This window comes from Rana temporaria, chromosome 6, assembly GCF_905171775.1.
Source record: "Rana temporaria chromosome 6, aRanTem1.1, whole genome shotgun sequence".
Lineage (NCBI taxonomy): Eukaryota > Metazoa > Chordata > Amphibia > Anura > Ranidae > Rana > Rana temporaria.
In genome coordinates, this window is record NC_053494.1 from 20,913,256 (window position 1) to 20,931,046 (window position 17,791).

At 45.6% G+C, this 17,791-nt stretch overlaps 1 protein-coding gene across 2 annotated transcripts in view; it reads left to right on the top strand.

Annotated features, from left to right (window-relative positions):
* Nucleotides 1-17,791, top strand: part of LOC120943238 (melanin-concentrating hormone receptor 1-like) — a 36,018-nt gene that overhangs the window by 4,600 nt on the left and 13,627 nt on the right. For both annotated transcript variants that reach the window (XR_005750276.1, XM_040356432.1), the window contains exon 2: nucleotides 3,170-3,266. Coding sequence is in view for 1 of the 2 variants with exons in the window: in XM_040356432.1 (XP_040212366.1) it covers nucleotides 3,182-3,266 (85 nt within the window). In the remaining variant the exon portion in view is untranslated. The remainder of the gene's footprint in view (nucleotides 1-3,169; nucleotides 3,267-17,791) is intronic.

A 17,791-nucleotide genomic window follows, 5' to 3' on the forward strand; every position in this document is an offset into this window, starting at 1 on the left:
CATCATCTTGGCCGAACCTGGACCGATGACATCTGTGACATCAGCGAGGAGCCGGCTTCAGGCCGCTTTCTGCTGAACAGTGGTGACAGGAGTGCAGAATGAACTGCACTCCTGTGATCCATAGGAGAAGTACAGCCAAACAGGCTTTGTCTGTACTTCTCCTTTAAGTGTGAGCAGGGCAGGCAGGGACCTGTGAGAGCCGTAAGCCACTGAGAGGAAAGTTGTCCTTGTAAACACAGAAAGCTTCTATGTTTACAAGTGACAGTGGTGAGCAGGGACCAAAGGGCGAGTGCAGAAGGTGGCAGAACTCTTCCGGGTGAAAAAACCCTGGGTGTAAGGGCCACATGAAATGGCCTGGCGGGCCTTGTGTTTGACACATGTGATGTAAGGCAGTGGTCATCAACCCCCGGTCCGCGGCCCACTACCGGGCCGCAGCCCTTCTGCAGCCGGGCCGCGAGTGCGAGCAGGCGGCATGAGACTTTTCTTCCTCCTGCCGTCGCTCTGTAATCCTCACAGAGCCGACAGCAGGAGGCGGAACAATTCTGGGTGGAGGGCGGAGCTGCCTGAGGTTATCAAACAGGCGATTGGCTGCTAGGACTGTCCTTCATCCTAGCAGCCAATTACCTGTTTGTTACCTCGGCCCTCCATCCAGAACTGTCCCGCCTCCCTCCCTGCAACGCCTCTCCTCAGTCTCCTGTCCCTATCCAGACATGCTGTGCACAGTCCTCTCCACTGCCCACATCGGCACCGCTTCCTTTAGCAGAAGCAGGGACTAGTGTGACTGATCTCTCGGTGGCATGGAGAGGGTGTGACAGCAGCAGGGACATGGTCATCTGGTGTCTGTTCTGTGTACCTGCTGGATCGGATCAACGGCTGCCCGACTCCTCCTCCTCCCACCCATGGCCCGACTCACTGAGAGACCATACACCAGAGGGTGTGAAAAGGTAAAGAAATAAGTCACACAGATGGACACTGATGAAGGTGACAAGTGAAGTTACTGAGGGGAAGGTTATACAGGGGAACATGGGTGGCAAGTGACATGGCTGCAGGTGGCAGGCTGTGGTTGGCAAGTGACATGGCTGCAGGTGGCAAGTGACATGGTGGCAGGCTGTGAGTGACAGGCTGTGGTGGCAAGTCACATGGTGGCAAGTCACATGGCTGCAGGTGGCAAGTCACATGGCTGCAGGTGGCAGGCTGTGGGTGGCAAGTCACATGGCTGTAGGTGGCAAGTGACATGGTGGCAGGGGCAGGCTGTGGGTGGCAAGTGACATGGCTGCAGGTGACAAGTGACATGGATGTAGGTGGCAGGCCTGGAGTGTGGGGGGGAGGGACTGGGGAATGTAATGTGAGGGGGGCCTGAAGAAGTTAAATTGGGGTGACCAAGAACTGTCGTGTGAGGGGGGCTGAGGATATTAAAGTGGAGGTTTGGAATGTAATGTGGGGGGTAGGCTGCCACTGATTCTTCATTATGGTGGGTTTAACTATTTCATTTATTACTACAATGTAATAGAAATAATGCGCCGACAAATTGCCCGCGAAAAATCGCTTACCCCCCCGCATGCCATCCCCAACCTCCCCCCAACCGGGCCTTGGCAAAATTTTCTTTCACGCAGCCGGTCCCCGGTGCCAAAAAGGTTGGGGACCACTGATGTAAGGTATTACTTCAAAGTTCTTGTTTCTATGTATATTTCAGAAATACACCTCTACATGGGGGTAGTCATATTTGTTTAGCACATACTCAGGTCCTGCTTCCTGCTTTTGAAGTGCTACACAATGATTGTTCATGCAAGTGTATGAGTGGGCTGACTCACTGAAAACAACGCACCCCCGGTGTGGCTAATATGTTACCCCAGCAGCTGTTAACGTGAACCTGTGCTTTGGAGGCCCCACCAGCAGTTCTATTATTCCACCCACGGAGCAAACAAAAATACTTGGTACATGCAAAGGGGGGAGCATGTTGCAGGTTCGTGGTTGACTGCCCAGAATGGAAGGGGAAGAAAGACTTTGAGCCCCAGAAATACATTTTCCAAGAGCCCTATTCCTATACACAGTGGGTGGACAGGCTCTTGGGAGGCAGCAATTTTATTTGGAAATAAACAAATGTACGGTGTGGAGAGTAAGGCTGACTTCACATCTGAGAGTCGTGTTTTTTAGTGTTTTTTCAGGCATTTGTATGGGCGTTTTTGATCGTTTTGTACAGCGTTTTTAAAGTGTTTTTTTGAGCTGTGCTGTTTTTTATTTGCTAATAGAGAATAATATCATGAGTTTCATCATTTGTTGCTATGTATTCAGCTTTTTATGCACTTTTTTTTTTGTTTTGTTTTTATAATTATTGTTTTTTTACTTTTTTTGTAAGGAATTATGGGTTAAAGGTTATAGTTAGGGTTAGAGGTTAATATATTTATTTATTATTTAGTTATCATTATTATTTAATTATTTTGTTAGGATAGGGTTAGGGGTTAATAATAGGGTCAGGGGTTAAGATTAGGGTTAGGGGTTATTATTAAGGGTTAATATTAGGGTTAGGAATTAGGGTAATTTTATTTCTTTTTATTATTATTTATTTTTTATGTATTTATTATTTACTTATGACTATTATTATCTATTTATGTATTTTATTTTATTTATGAATTATTTTTATTTATTTTTACATAATTATTGCATTTGAGCAAAAAAAAAACACTCAAAAACGCAAGACAAAGCACGCTAAAATCAAGGATTTCCATGCTTTTCTGTGGAACAAAAACGCTTTAAAACACACCAATTTGCCTCATTCGAGTTACAAAAAATGCTTCAGACGACTTGTAGTGGAGATGTGTACCATCTCCATAGGGAATGATTTTTTTTTCTCTCCCATAGTTTTGGATCTTCAAGCTACAAAACACTGAGGTGTGATTGGGGCCTTAAGGGATGGTGGATAGGTGGTGTTCTGTAGTCCAGCGAACAGGGTTGACAATGCTGCAGTGCCATCAGTACACTAAAGGGAGATAGAAGCTCAGTGGATTTCTGGCAAATCAACAGGAAGAAAAATGTTTTTATTTTTTTGCCAATATATGTACTGTATGAAAAAAATGAAAACCAACAAATCCAATTTCTTGCTGTAACTGATATGATGCCTATTAACAATTGCAGTCTGACCATACTAATAGGGACATTTCTTTTCCGCCAGGGCTCCAAAAACATGGCAGAGATTGACAACAGGATGCGGTTGGGCCTCTGTGATTGCAATGACTCCAATCTGACTGGTACTGGGTCTCCTTCTGCAGGTACGTTGCAATAGAAAACTTGTTTTAATTTCTTTATTTATTATGGTAAGGGATAAAATAACATCAAAAAGTAAAGTTTTTAGTTATTGAAATCTGAAATATAAGATTTGAATATTTCACATTTTTATTCCAAGACAGCGGGTAAAACTTTTGAATCTATTTTTTTTTTTCCAGGCTATGTTTATTTGCTGGCAAAAAATAAATAAAATGGTTACAGAGTTCAATAGCTCAACTGAAATGTACATACAGTTGAATGAGTCAGAGCAGTAACTCTTCCACCTTCATTGCTTGCTCTGTTTAGGTGATCTCAGGGGAGTTTCATTCTGAGAGAGAGAGACAAAGCCTAAGACAAAGATTGTTAAATCAGCAGCTGGTCTTATTGGGTTCAGATTCCCCTCCTAAATAAGTGACCCCAGATGGCCTCAGGAGCTCAGAGGCTCCCCCTAATAATCCCTGCACCACATTATGGCACCAGCTGCAAATTTGGCAATATTTAAGTTTATTTTGCAAAGCAAATATACAAAAATCAAATACTTTCAACAGGGTACATTCTCTGTACTGCGACGCAGCGCATAAATACACTACATATCAATACAGTCGCAAGCATACCAGCTGCAAATATGGCGGCATGTGATATCCCATGTGATGTGAACACCATACCATGCATGCTTTAGCAGGCTCCAGCACAGGCAACGCGGCCCCCACACTGCCTGTGGAGACCTGCCCAAAGCTCCCCTTACGAAAAACCTAAAGCTGGATATCTACGCATAGGTTATTTTTGTTCAACCTATGGGCTGAATGAAAACAATCTAACTGATTCCCCCAGCCACGCTATATGGATGGAGGACTTTCCTGCTATGCCATACAATTTTCCACCCATATGCTTTGATTTTTTTCAATTGAAGGATGCTGAATGGGATGTGGCTGGGCAGAATACGTATAGTGTGTGCCCAGCATAAGAGGGGGAACCTACAAGCCTTTGCATTTTTGAATATATTTAGCCAATTTAAACTTAAAGCGGAGGTTTGAAGACAGCGGGAGACTGGAGGCAAGTTATGAGGCCAGTAGAGGTACCTGCTATTATTTCCTTACATATCCATGTTCCCCATCCCACTACAGACTGGGGGGGGGGGGTGTCCAAGGGCCACAAAACACGTACACATGAGCCAGATGTGGCCCATGGGTCACAGGAGGTTAGATGCAGTCAGCCATACAGGTTGACCAGCCAACTTTGAAGCTTTAAGTTGAGCTAGGACAGAGGAAAGCGAAGAGCTGTGCACAAGAAGATTGAGAATGAAAAATGTATAAACTGCAGAACCCTCAGAAAAGTAGATGATGGGGAATACTACGGATAGGTTGTGATGGCATTTTATTTGGCAGTCATTCCTGTTAGTGGCAGCAGACATATTGGTTCATTAAGCACTGCTTGTTTTACCGTTTATGTGTCTCCAGGCTCCTGTCCTTGGCCCCCATTGCAGTTTTGTAGTGTGCATTTAGCATTTAGTATCCTGGGGAGATAAAAGCTCCTCATCCAGGCTTGAATGCAACTGCTGCCGCCATCTAATTTCAGTCTCTTCTCTTATGATCGAAACCCTTTCCAGTAATAACATCTGTAGTTCTAATTAACGGTCTAATTATTAATTGGCATCGCTGCAGAAATGACACAGAGAGTAATTAGACCTAAACACAGCAGTAATGGAAACGGCCCAGGTGTGGGGTGACGGGACTGGCGAGGCTTGTAGAAGGAGGAGGGGGCACTGATAGAGCCACCTATGCAGCGAATTTCAGGCAATTTATCAAGAATTCGCTGAAAATTGCGTAATTTATGGTCAGCTTTACTTCCATGTGCCTAAGGTTGGTTGAAAACCAAACATCAAATAGTCTCTGTGGCTATTGGAGGGAAGGCCTTTGGATTCAGCCGTGTACAAGACTTTTTTAACTGCTTATAAGCTTATATTGTTTCATGTTCTTCAATGTTTGTTGTTGTCCTCCAGTTATCCTTTACATAGACTATATACAGCCATGGCCAAAAGTTTTGAGAATGACACAAATACAAAGTCTGCTGCCTCAGTTTTTGAGATGGGAAATTGCATATACTCCAGAACAGGGGCGGACTGACAACTCATGGGGCCCCCGGGCAATAGAAGATTATGGGGCTTGTGGGCTTACAGATGGCCACCACGCCAGGAGGCAGTGCAGAGGCGGGGCAGTTAAAATCTCAGGATTTTCACATCAAAAGCATGTCGGTTTCGGACATATCAGGGACAGATGTAAGAAAAACATAGATTTTTACATACTGTCCCTGATTTTACTGAGCCTGGCAACCCTGATGGGGCCCCCTAGTGGCATGGGGCCCTCGGGCAGTGCCCGAGTGACTCAATGGTCAGTCCGCCCCTGCTCCAGAATGTTATGAAGAGTGATCAGACGAATTGCAATTAATTGCAAAGTTCCTCTTTGCCATGAAAATTAACTTAATCCCATAAAAAAAAATCCACTGCATTGGTGAAGAAGGCTTCAGGGTGCCCAAGAAAGTCCAGCAAGCGCCAGGACTGTCTCCTAAAGAGGATTCAGCTGCGGGATCGGAGTGCCACCAGTGCAGAGCTTGCTCAGGAATGGCAGCAGGCAGGTGTGAGCGCATCGGCACGCACAGTGAGGTGAAGACTTTTGGAAGATGGCCTGGTGTCAAGAAGGGCAGCAAAGAAGCCACTTCTCTCCAAAAAAAACATCAGGGACAGATTGATCTTCTGCAGAAAATATGGTGAATGGACTGCTGAGGACTGGGGCAAAGTCATATTCTCCGATGAAGCCTCTTTCCGATTGTTTGGGGCATCAGGAAAAAGGCTTGTCCGGAGAAGAAAAGGTGAGCGCTACCATCAGTCCTGTGTCATGCCAACAGTAAAGCATCCCGAGACCATTCATGTGTGGGGTGGCTTCTCATCCAAGGGAGTGGGCTCACTTACAATTTTGCCCAAAAACACAACCATGAATAAAGAATGGTACCAAAACACCCTCCAACAGCAACTTCTTCCAACAATCCAACAACAGTTTGGTGAAGAACAATGCATTTTCCAGCATGATGGAGCACCGTGCCATAAGGCAAAAGTGATAACTAAGTGGCTCGGGGACCAAAACGTTGACATTTTGGGTCCATGGCCTGGAAACTCCCCAGATCTTAATCCCATTGAGAACTTGTGGTCAATCCTCAAGAGGCGGGTGGACAAACAAAAACCCACTAATTCTGACAAACTCCAAGAAGTGATTATGAAAGAATGTCAGTCAGGAATTGGCCCAGAAGTTGATTGAGAGCATGCCCAGTCGGATTGCAGAGGTCCTGAAAAAGAAGGGCCAACACTGCAAATACTGACTCTTTGCATAAATGTCATGTAATTGCAGATAAAAGCCTTTGAAACGTATGAAGTGCGTGTAATTATATTTCACTACATCACAGAAACAACTGAAACAAAGATCTAAAAGCAGTTTAGCAGCAAACTTTGTGAAAACTAATATTTGTGTCATTCTCAAAACCTTTGGCCACAACTGTAGGCTAATAATTACCCATTCTCCCTAGTGAATCTGCATCTGGTACTTGAATCCTTGAACTTTGTTTTTGTATTTTTATTGAGGGGATTTAAAGCGGAGGGCCAAACAAAAAGTGAACCTCCGCTTTCCGGAACCCTCCCCCCCTCCGGTGTCACATTTGGCACCTTTCAGGGGAGAGGGGGATGCAGATACCTATATAATACAGGTATTTGCACCCACTTCCGGGTCATGCCCCCTGCCCCCCCCCATTGTCTTCTGGGAAACATACTAGTCCCAGGAGACAGCGGGGACCAGTGAGGACGCGCGCGCAGTAGGGAACTGGGAAATGAAGCCGCAATGCTTCACTTCCTGATTCCCTCACCGAGGATGGCGGCGGGGGCAGCTGAGAGCTGAGCGATTGCTCGGCTTCGGCTGCCGACATTGCGGGCACCATGGACAGGTAAGTGTCCGTTTATTAAAAGTCAGCAGCTAAAGTATTTGTAGCTGCTGGCTTTTAATATTTTTTTTTAGGCGGACCTCCGCTTTAACTTGAATAGGGATAGGATGTTCATGAGATGCCCCCAACTGATTGCAGAAAGGTATGTGGGACAACTATATACACCTCCGGTATATACAACTTCTTTACTTCCAATTCCAGCACTTCACTTGCTTCTACAGAAGGTCCTCTCCAGAAGCAGTTAGCACTGATATACAGGCCTGACATTGACTGATTTAGGCCTAAAGTGAATGCCTATGGTGTAGCAAAAATCTACAGATAGTTCCAGTGCTAGCTGTCCACTTGGCCACCGAGCCCAGTACCACATTTTCAGGCCCTGTCAGCCCGCCTGGCTGCCTCTGCCTACAGAACGTGCTCTCCAGAACCAGTTAGCACTAATATACAGGCCTGACACTGACTCAGTCAGACCTAAAGTGAATGCCCTTTGCAGGCAGGGACCACAGGCCCCTATGGTGTAGAAAAAATATATAGATAGTCCCAGTGCTAGCTGTCCACATGGCCACTGAGCTTAGTACCACATCTTCAGGCCCTGCCAGCCCTTCTGGCTGCCTCTGATCTCTCTATCCACTGCCCGTGCCACAACAGTCCACTCCACTGGCTCTGCACCCATCCCAGACTGCTTACTCCCAGTCCTCTCAGGCATGCCTCCCAGACCTCCCGACTGTATGACACTCACCAGCCCTCCGGCCTGCGACTTGTAGTTCCTCCTGGAGACTTGCCTGGCAGTACTCTCCTCCTGTCCTCTCCTCGCTCCTGTGCCTCCTGTCCAGGACCCCTTTACATGTTCCTAGAGGCCCAAGGTCACCCCCCCCCCCCCCAGACTGTGGAGCTCCCTCAAAGGCATAGCTCTCCGTCTCCAGCTTCCACTCGATCACCAACTCCTCCCCAGCTGGGCTGACCCTGCATATTTAAGGATGCCTGTCCCCTGCCAATCTAATTTGGGGATTGGTCAGGACTCCTCAGAATACCCCAGGCAGCTCCACTTTTCTTCTCATACGTCCTTTCCGGAAGATACCAGAATATTCTCTGCTGTATATGGGACTGGAAGAGGCAGACATTATAGTCATATTCAAGTACTTACACTACTTGGGTTAAAAAGAAGAACACATGTTATGATAAATAAAGCTCTGTATCTACATTCATTTGTCACTTTTATATCTGCCTGGAGTTCAGCTTTAACCTGCTTCTCAGCACTATGAATGAGTAATTCACATTTCTTTAAAACTAATTATAAAACTCATTTTACACAAACGATGATTGGGTTCTATGATGAGGCTGGTGATGATTCACATCTATTCCGTCAGAAATGACAGCGAACTTTGAATATTCTGCATTATACATAAATATGAATATATATATATATATATATATATATATATATACATATATACAGTCGAACCTCGGATTGTGATGCGTTTTTTATAGCGTTTCGCAATACAAGCTATTTTAAAAAGTAATCCTGACTATCTTTGCGAGCGTTGTCTCGCAAGAGGAGTAGGATTCAAGCTGCTGGGGTGTGCAGTACCGCATTTTGGCCAGAGGTACAGGGGCGCTGGTGACGCTCGGAGACACTCAGAGATGCACTAAGACACATGGGAGACACTCGGAGATACTCAGAAACACTCGGAGACACTCCGTTCCCGAGTGTCCTCGAGTGTCTTTGAGCGTCTCCGAGTGTGTCTGAGCTTCTCTGAGTGGGCTCTGAGTGTCACCAGCGCCCCCACACCTCTGGCCTCATGTGGTACTGCATAGACAAGCAGTGGCTGTGGATTGGATTATCGGAGCTTCCATTATTTTCTATGAGGAAACTCGCTTTGATATACGAGTACTTTGGATTACAAGCATTCTTGAATGAATGAATGACTTGTATAGCGCTACTCATGCGAACTGAATCGCCACTGGGCGCTTTTTCCAGCCAGTGTCTGCTTGGCTGGTGCAGTCATTTTACCCCGTAGGATTGTGACACGCTTGGGACACACAGTCATACACACAGATATACATATATATACTGAGCCAATATGGGCAAGATCCAATTTACCTACCAGCATGTCTTTGGAGTGTGGGAGGAAACCGGAGTACCTGGAGGAAACCCACGCAGGCACAGGGAGAACATGCAAACTCCAGGCAGATGGTGTCGTGGTCAGGATTCGAACCAGCGACCCTTTTGCTGCTAGGCGAAAGTGCTACTCACTACACCACTGTGCTGCCCTTTCTGAAACAAATTATGCTTGTAATCCAAGGTATTACTGTATATATATATGATCTGGCACAAGGGGTGGAGGTTTATTATTGTCGTCCATGTACTTTTTTGGCATTTAAATGACTTACTGGGGGGCGGGGGACCGGAGGAGGGGAGACCGGAGGAGGACGGGAAACCAGAGATGAACACGGAGGAGGACGGGGGGGGGGGGGACTGGAGGAGCCCACAAAGGAACACAGAGGAGGTAATAATCACCGATCTCCCTGTCTGCTTCTCCTCCTCTACCCTCCGTAGCTTTCAGCTGCTTTATTGAAAGCCACACAGGAAGATCATGATTATAACTTCCCCACCACCAAACTGATTGTTCCTGAGTGTCCAGGTATCGGGAGCATATGCACGAGTTCAAGTACTTCTGCAAATACTCGTTATCAGGACAACCCTAATATATATCTATCTATATATATATATATATCTATCTATATATATATATATATATATATATATATGAATGGTAAAAGGAGAAAACAGTGCTGATGTCCCTTTAACATATCCGCCTGTCTCCTGACTCTTACAAGAAACAGGGATTACTAATTCATCTCACTGTAATAAGCCTTCTTGACTTTTTCTTGGTGTAGCTATATAAAATTCTGTGACTGGTGTTTTAGAGTGCGTTTTGAAGACTTGCCGGAGGGGCTGATGGCTTCAGAAGTACATGTGTTCAAAAGAGAGCCACCACACTGTGCACCCTCCTGCAGAGTCAGGGCTATCCATAGCGCTGTATGTAAAGCCTATGGTGGCTGTACACAAGTCGTGTCATTGCTATGAATCCAGAGGGAACGATGTGGGGACTATGTCACTGAACAGAAAAATGTCTGTGAATACCAACGTGGCTGATTTGTTATTGTAGCACTACCCCCGAAGGAGCTGCTGGTTTGATTTGGGTGGCACGTTGCCTCTAATTCTCCGCCGTCTAGGGTACTGGATGAGAGCTGTAAGAAAGTCAATGTCCACACTGTAGGTATCTTTTTCTGTGCTTTATTACCCAACGGGGTAAAAATGGTAGAAGTAGTAGTAGGTGAGAAGATAGAAGAAGTGGTAGGTAATGGATTTAGGCACATAACTGGGTTTAGGAAGCAGTCCTGCTTCCAACGACAACTTTCGTCGCCACTCTAGCCAGAGTGGGTATAGTGCATCTGCATAGGCCACTCTCACCGGCCTAGCAGCCAGAGTGTCACTCAGAGCTTTAGCAAAGTCTCTGCCGCAGACCTTCCCAAAGGTGGAGATATTCTCGGTCCAATATCCTTCTCAACATTAAGCACCCGATCCCCCTTGAACAGCTTTTTTTAATTTTAGGACTGATAGGCAACCATCGTCCAGCCTCTCAGAAAAAATGTGTGTCCTTCGATGAAGCAGTAGGCCTCTCCTGAGATACCAGCCTCGTGCTCGGTATTCCCCCAGACAGGTTCTTCATCGGTCCGCTTCCTCCCTCGGGACGGACAGCACAGGACAACTGCAGACTAAGTCTACCCACTGAGCCCACAAGGTAGATTATTTGCTCCGGACCAACGTGGTCCCGGAGCCAGGAACACTGAAACACACACCCCGGCCAGGAGGGCCACACACGGGGTGGTGGGACGGCTGCCCAGGCGGATGGCGGCAAAGACGACGACCACGAACCGATGGCGTCTGCCCCCCTAAATACCCCTCCCAGCATACACAGCGAGGCGATATATATATTTAAGAAGAGGGAGCTAAGAGGGGACACATGGGGGTATATAGTCAAAGTTAGGGGGATGAGGGGAAAAGGGGCAAAGATGGTGAGAGGACACATACAAATATTGAGTAAAAAGTGGGCGAGAGATATACAATATATGAAAACAAGGGGCTGAGAAAGAGAGCACACTGTCTACATTCGGATGTCAGATTGGGAGCAGTGACTGTGTCCCAAATGAAATGAATGGGACTGGATGCACATCAAGGGGCAGATATAAATGTGAAGAGTGGGCTGAGAGAGAGAAGGAATAAGAAGCTATAGAGTAAAAGGTGGGGAAAGAAGGATAGGGGACACGTGAAGATATAGAGTAAAAGGTTGGGAAAGAAGGATAGGGGATACGTGAAGATATAGAGTAAAAGGTTGGGGGTGGAAATATAAGGGAAGAGGGGGGCTGATATATAGGGAACACTTTGAGATAGAGATTTATATAGGAAGAGGGGGTTGAGAGGAGATACATGGGAGGTACAGAGTGAAAAGTACAGGGATGGAAATACAGTATATGGGAAGTGGTGGCTGAGAGGGAGTGGGGACACATGGAGGTATAGTGTGAAAAGTAAAGGGATTGAAATATATGGGAAGACGGGGCTGAGACATAGAGGGAACACTTGGGGATATTGAGTGAGAGGTGTGGGGACAGATATATATGAGAAGAAGGGGTGGAGAGGGGATACATTGAGAAATAGAGTGAAAGGTGGGAGGATGGCTACATATGGAAAGAGGTGTTACTGTAATAGGGGGCACATGGAAAACCAAAATGAAAGGTTGGGGAAACAGATACAGTATATGGAATGATGGGGTTGAGAGGGGACACGTGGAGGTATGTGGAGTGAAAAGTGCAGGAATGGATATATATGGGAAGACAGGGCTGAGACATTGAGGGAACACATATATAAGGTGGGATGATAGATATTTTGGGAAGTGGGGACTGACAGGGAGAGGGGACACACGAAGGCAGAGTGAAAAGCGAAGAGATGGAAATATATGGGAAAATGGCTTTGAGACATAACGGGAACACATGGAGATATTGAGTGAAAGTTGGTAGGATGGATATATATGGGAACTAGGGGTTGAGAGGAGACACATGGAGGTATAAAGTGAAAGGTTGGGATACAGGTATATATAGGAAGAGGGGTTGAGAAGGGACACATGGAGTTATAGAGTGAAACGTGTGAGGTTGGACATATGTATGGGAAAAAGGAGCTAAGACATAGATGGAACACCTGGACATCTAGAGTAAAAGGTGTGGGGGGGGGGGTAGATATGGGGAGCAGAAGCTGAAGGGGAGAGGGGACACAAGAAGGTATGGAGTGAAAAGTGTAGGAAAGAAAATATATGGGAAGAAAGGGCTAAGACATAGAGGGAACACCTGGAGATCTAGAGTGAAAGTTGGGGGATGCATATGGGAAGCAGAGGCTGAGAGCGAGAGGGGACACATGAAGGTATAGAGTGAAAGGTTGGGGGACAAGTATATATGGGAAGAGGGGGAGGTATAGAGTGAAACGTGTGAGGTTGGACATATATATGGGAAAAAAAAGCCAAGACAAGGGAACACCTGGAGATCTAGAGTAAAAAGTGTGGGGGGGCGTATGGGGAGCGGAGGCTGAGAGGCAGAGGGAACACATGTAGGTATTAGATTGAAAAGTGTAGGGAAGAAAATATATGGGAAGATGAGGCTAAGACATAGAGGAGGCCTCGCACATGAAAATATAGAGTAAAAGGCGAGAGGATGGATATACAGTATAAGGAAAGTGTGGACTGAAACATAGAGGGAACACATGAGTGGAAGGTGGGATGATCATGGATACATACAGTATAGGAAGTGGGAGCTGAGGGGACACATGGAGACATAGCGTTAAATGTAGGGGAACTGATATGTATGGGAAGAAGGGGCTAAGAGGGGACACATGGAGAAATAGAGTGAATGATGGGAGGACGGATATAATGTACATGCACAGAGGTAGCTGAGACAGAGGTAATATGCTACAAAATAATAAAATTAAATATGGACAGGCAGATGGAAGACTTAGTTGGAGATTTCGCTATAAATACATTTTTCAAAGGCCTTTCATCTAATAAGAGTCTTTATATAATCTCTAGACTTGCATTGATGAATTATTAATCATAACATAAGGGAATCTAAAGCGCAAACTCCCACAGGACTCATTGGAAGCCAGTGGGGGGCGCTCTTCCTGGCTTTGACTAGGTAAGCCACAGCTTGGAAATGAGATTAGCGCAGCAAAGAAAACGTTTTCCATTCATTTTTCTCTATATGCATCCAGGCAACCGATAAAAGTGTTTCCAGACCGCGTAATCACATTTAATGCATAGCGTTATGTTCTACATGATTACAGACAGTTGTCACAAACATACAGGAATACTCTACAGAAATGGTTTTACTTTTTATATTTATTTTTAAACTTTTAATGTTACTAAAGTATGAAGTCGACAAAATGTAGTTTGAATGAAAAGAAAGTCAGAATGCCGGCGTGGAGCCTTTCCCGCCGGCAGAACATAATGGTCACTGCTGGTGGCTATAGATGCCGGCAAAAAAATCCAACAGGCTGGCTGTACTGAAGTCAACCAATAGATCAACTTCAGTACAATCAGCCCACCCATAGATGGATAAGCATGGACCGGCAAAGATTTAATTCATCTTTGGCTGGCTTTAAGTGGGAACCGGCACCATTTAAAACAATAGCATTTTTAATACCGAGTGTTTAGAAACTTCAAGCTACAAAACACTCAGGTATGAATGGGGCCTATGGTTACTTTTTCTTTTTTTGAATGCATGTTTTTAAACAGATTTTCCCTGTTTGTGTTTTAATATTTAAATATTATGGGGCAGATTCTCGTAGATCGCCGCATCTCTGTGGCGGTGTAATGTATCTCAATTACGTTACGCCGCCGCAAGTTTTACGGGCAAGTGCTTGATTCACAAAGCACTTGCCTGTAAAGTTGCGGCGGCGTAGCGTAAATCCCCCGGCGCAAGCCCGCCTAATTCAAATGATCCGGGTAGGGGGCGTGGATCATTTAAATTAGGTGCGTTCCCGCGCCGAATGTACTGCGCATGCGCCGTCCCTAAAATTTCCCGACGTGCATTGCGCACGGACGCAAGGACGTCATTGGTTTCGACGTGAACGTAAATGGCGTCCAGCCCCATTCACGGACGACTTACGCAAACAACGTAAATTTTTACATTTCGACGCGGGAACGACGGCCATACTTAACATTGGTTGCCCCTCATATAGCAGGGGCAACTTTACGCGTCACAAATCTAACGTAAACGTTGTATCTTCACTGCGTTGACCGCGCGTACGTTCGGGAATTCGCGTATTTTGCTAATTTGCATACTCGATCGGGAAAACGACGGAGGCGACACCTAGCGGCGGAAAAAAAATTGCATTTAAGATCCGACAGCGTAAGAGCCTTACGCCTGTCGGATCTAATGGTTATCTATGCGTAACTGATTCTAAGAATCAGTCGCATAGATACGACGACCCAGATTAGGACTTACGACGGCGCACATTGCGTTGCGCCGCCGTAAGCCCTTTGAGAATCTGGGCCTTTATTTTTATTTTTAAGGGAGGGAGCGAGGGAGGGAATCGGACGGATTGATCCAGTGAGTCTGTACAGACCAGTGGATCAATACGCTGGACTGGATTCCAGCGGATAGATTTCTTAGCATGCTAAGAAATTTTTATCCGCTGGAAATCCATCGGCCCGAAATATATCCGCGGAAACTGATCCACGGATAAATTCCAGCGGATAGATCCATCCTCTCGTGTGTACGGGGCCTTAGGATCTGGGGCAGATCCCCTGCTCCTGATACTTTTTAGGAGACAAGCTTTGCATAATGTAGATTGCTGCGATTGCCATGGAATTTATGGCTCCACGGTTGTGTCAAAACCACACCACATTTGGGTGGCATTAAAACGGAGTAGCACCCAAAAATGGATCTTCCGCTTTAAGGGAAGGTGACCCCCTGACATGCCTTCATTTTTTTGGGGTGGGGGAGCGGAAACCCTAGAGGGTTCCAGCTCCCACTTCTTCCCGGGGCACCGCGGCACTGGAAGGAATTTCACCTTTCCCCCCTCCCTCTCAGCAATCATCTGGGACACGTCACAGGTCCCAAATGATTGCCCGGTCAATCACGGCGCGCATGCGCAGTGCGTGCCCGGCTGTGAAGGGGGAGGCGCATTTTTATAGCACTAATCGCTGTATAAATAACAATGGTCCCAAAATAGTGTCAAAAGTGTCCAATGTGTCCGCCGCAATGTCGCAGTTATAATGAAAATCTCAGATTGCCGCTATTACTAATAGAAAAATAATAAAAATGCCATAAATCTATCCCCTATTTTGTAGACGCTATAACTTTTGTGCAAACCAATCAATAAACGCTTATTGTGATTTTTTTTTACCTAAAATATGTAGAAGAATACACATTGGCCTAAACTGAGAAAGAAATTTAGTTTTTTTATATATTTTTTGGGGATATTTATTATAGCAAAAAGTAAAAAATATTGCTTTTTTTTAAAAAATGGTCGCTCTTATTCTGTTTATAGCGCAAAAAATAAAAACCGCAGAGGTGATTAAATACCACCAAAAGAAAGCTCTTTTTGTGGGGCAAAAGGTACATCAATTTTGTTTGGGTGCCACATCTCACGACTGCTCAATTGTCAGTTAAAGCGACGCAGGGCCGTATCGCAAAAAGTGCTCTGGTCAGGAAGGGGGTAAATCCTTACGGGGCTGAAGTGGTTAAAAATCACTTTGCTGAAGCCAAACCAATGCAGGATGAGCCCTGATTGGATGGCCCTTAAAATTAAACGAGTCCGCTCTTTTAGGCTGCATTCACACCTAGGCGACAAAATGCCTGAAGCGCGACGCCCGTGCCGCTGGAGGGGAGAATTTCCATTGATGTCTATGAGATGGTTCACATCTCATAAACGCCGTACGCCTGCCGCCTGAAAACAAGTCCCGGACCCTTATTTTCAGGCGGCATTGGCGTTCGGCCATAGACATCAATGTAAATTCTTTGTGAAAAAAAAAAAGTAAACTAATCGCGGCAAAATACGCCGCGTACGCGGCGTTACAATGTGAATGGAGCCTTAGAACCGTTCTCCTTTAAAGAAATAACAAAGTGCACATCTAGTTTTGTTACATAACATAGATCCTGTCTGTCTTCAGCGCTGAACGTTGTCAAAATGAGACGTGTCACGCTGAGATGACCTGCCGTCGTTTTGTACAGATTTCAGCAGTACAGTTACAGTTAATTGCAGTTATTTGCATTCACAATCAGCAGCCCCCGGATTCTTTGTTCTCTTCTACGGACTGAACAATAACACAAACTTCCGTGCTAATGGAGCTTATTTGCTGGAACAGTGACATGAATGACACAGCGCCTCAATGAGCAGATTTTTCTGGAAAAGTACTGGGTCCGGGTTATGAATGTCACCCTATCCAGATTTATATTAGAATAAACTCTCACCATGATTGTTTTCCATTTTGTCTTTTATTAAAAAAAAGTATGGGGCGGATCCACAGACAGAGTACGCCGGCGTATCTACTGATACGCCGGCGTACTTTCAAATTACCCGCGTCGTATCTTTGTTTTGAATCCTCAAACCAAGATACGACGGCATCTGGGTTAGATCCGACAGGTATACGTCCTCGTACGCCTTTCGGATCTAAGATGCAATACTTCGGCATCCGCTGGGTGGCGTTCACGTCGTTTTCCGCGTTGGGTATGCAAATTAGCTATTTCCGACGATCCACGAACGTACGAGCAGCCGGCGCATTCCTTTACGTCGTCTCTAGTCGGCTTTTTCCGGCGTATAGTTAAAGCTGGTATTTTGCGGCGTATAGTTAGACTTGCCATGTGTACCGGCTACCCAGGTAGTGAGAGGGTATCAGCCGTTGGAGATGTCCTTTTCCCTGGCAAGTTGCTGTATGCAAGTAAAACCGGTATCATCCCATCCACAAGATCCAGAGAGAGAGAGAGAGAGTCAGGCTCAGCTGTGAGAAGGAGCAGAATAATAGTCCCATAGCATCCCCTTTCAAGAACGAGACGAGGCTGCATTTTGAAGGGCCAAAAAAGACTGAATTTTTAATGGTACATTCACCTGTGCTTATATGTGGTTACAAGCTGTTACAGGAACAATGAAACTCTCCGCCCCCCCTCCTCACACAGTGGGGGGGCTTCAATACAGATACTTTAAAATAATGACATCTCCTTGAATTAATCACTTAATCAGTATCTAGACGTTTCGGCCCCGAGACCCATTTAACATGACCTGATCAGACACATTCCTTTCTCAATAGAATTCAATTAACCTTTAGAACAATACACACTCAATACACACTCACAGATAATCCCATCAGCATACACCTGACAGGAGACTGTTAACTACACAAAGGAGAGTCAATTAGCTGAAGAAAGGGGGACATTAGAATTTAGGAGTGAAAGAGTCACTCTACAATTAACCCTTTGTAGGCCTCACTGCATGAGGATTATAGAT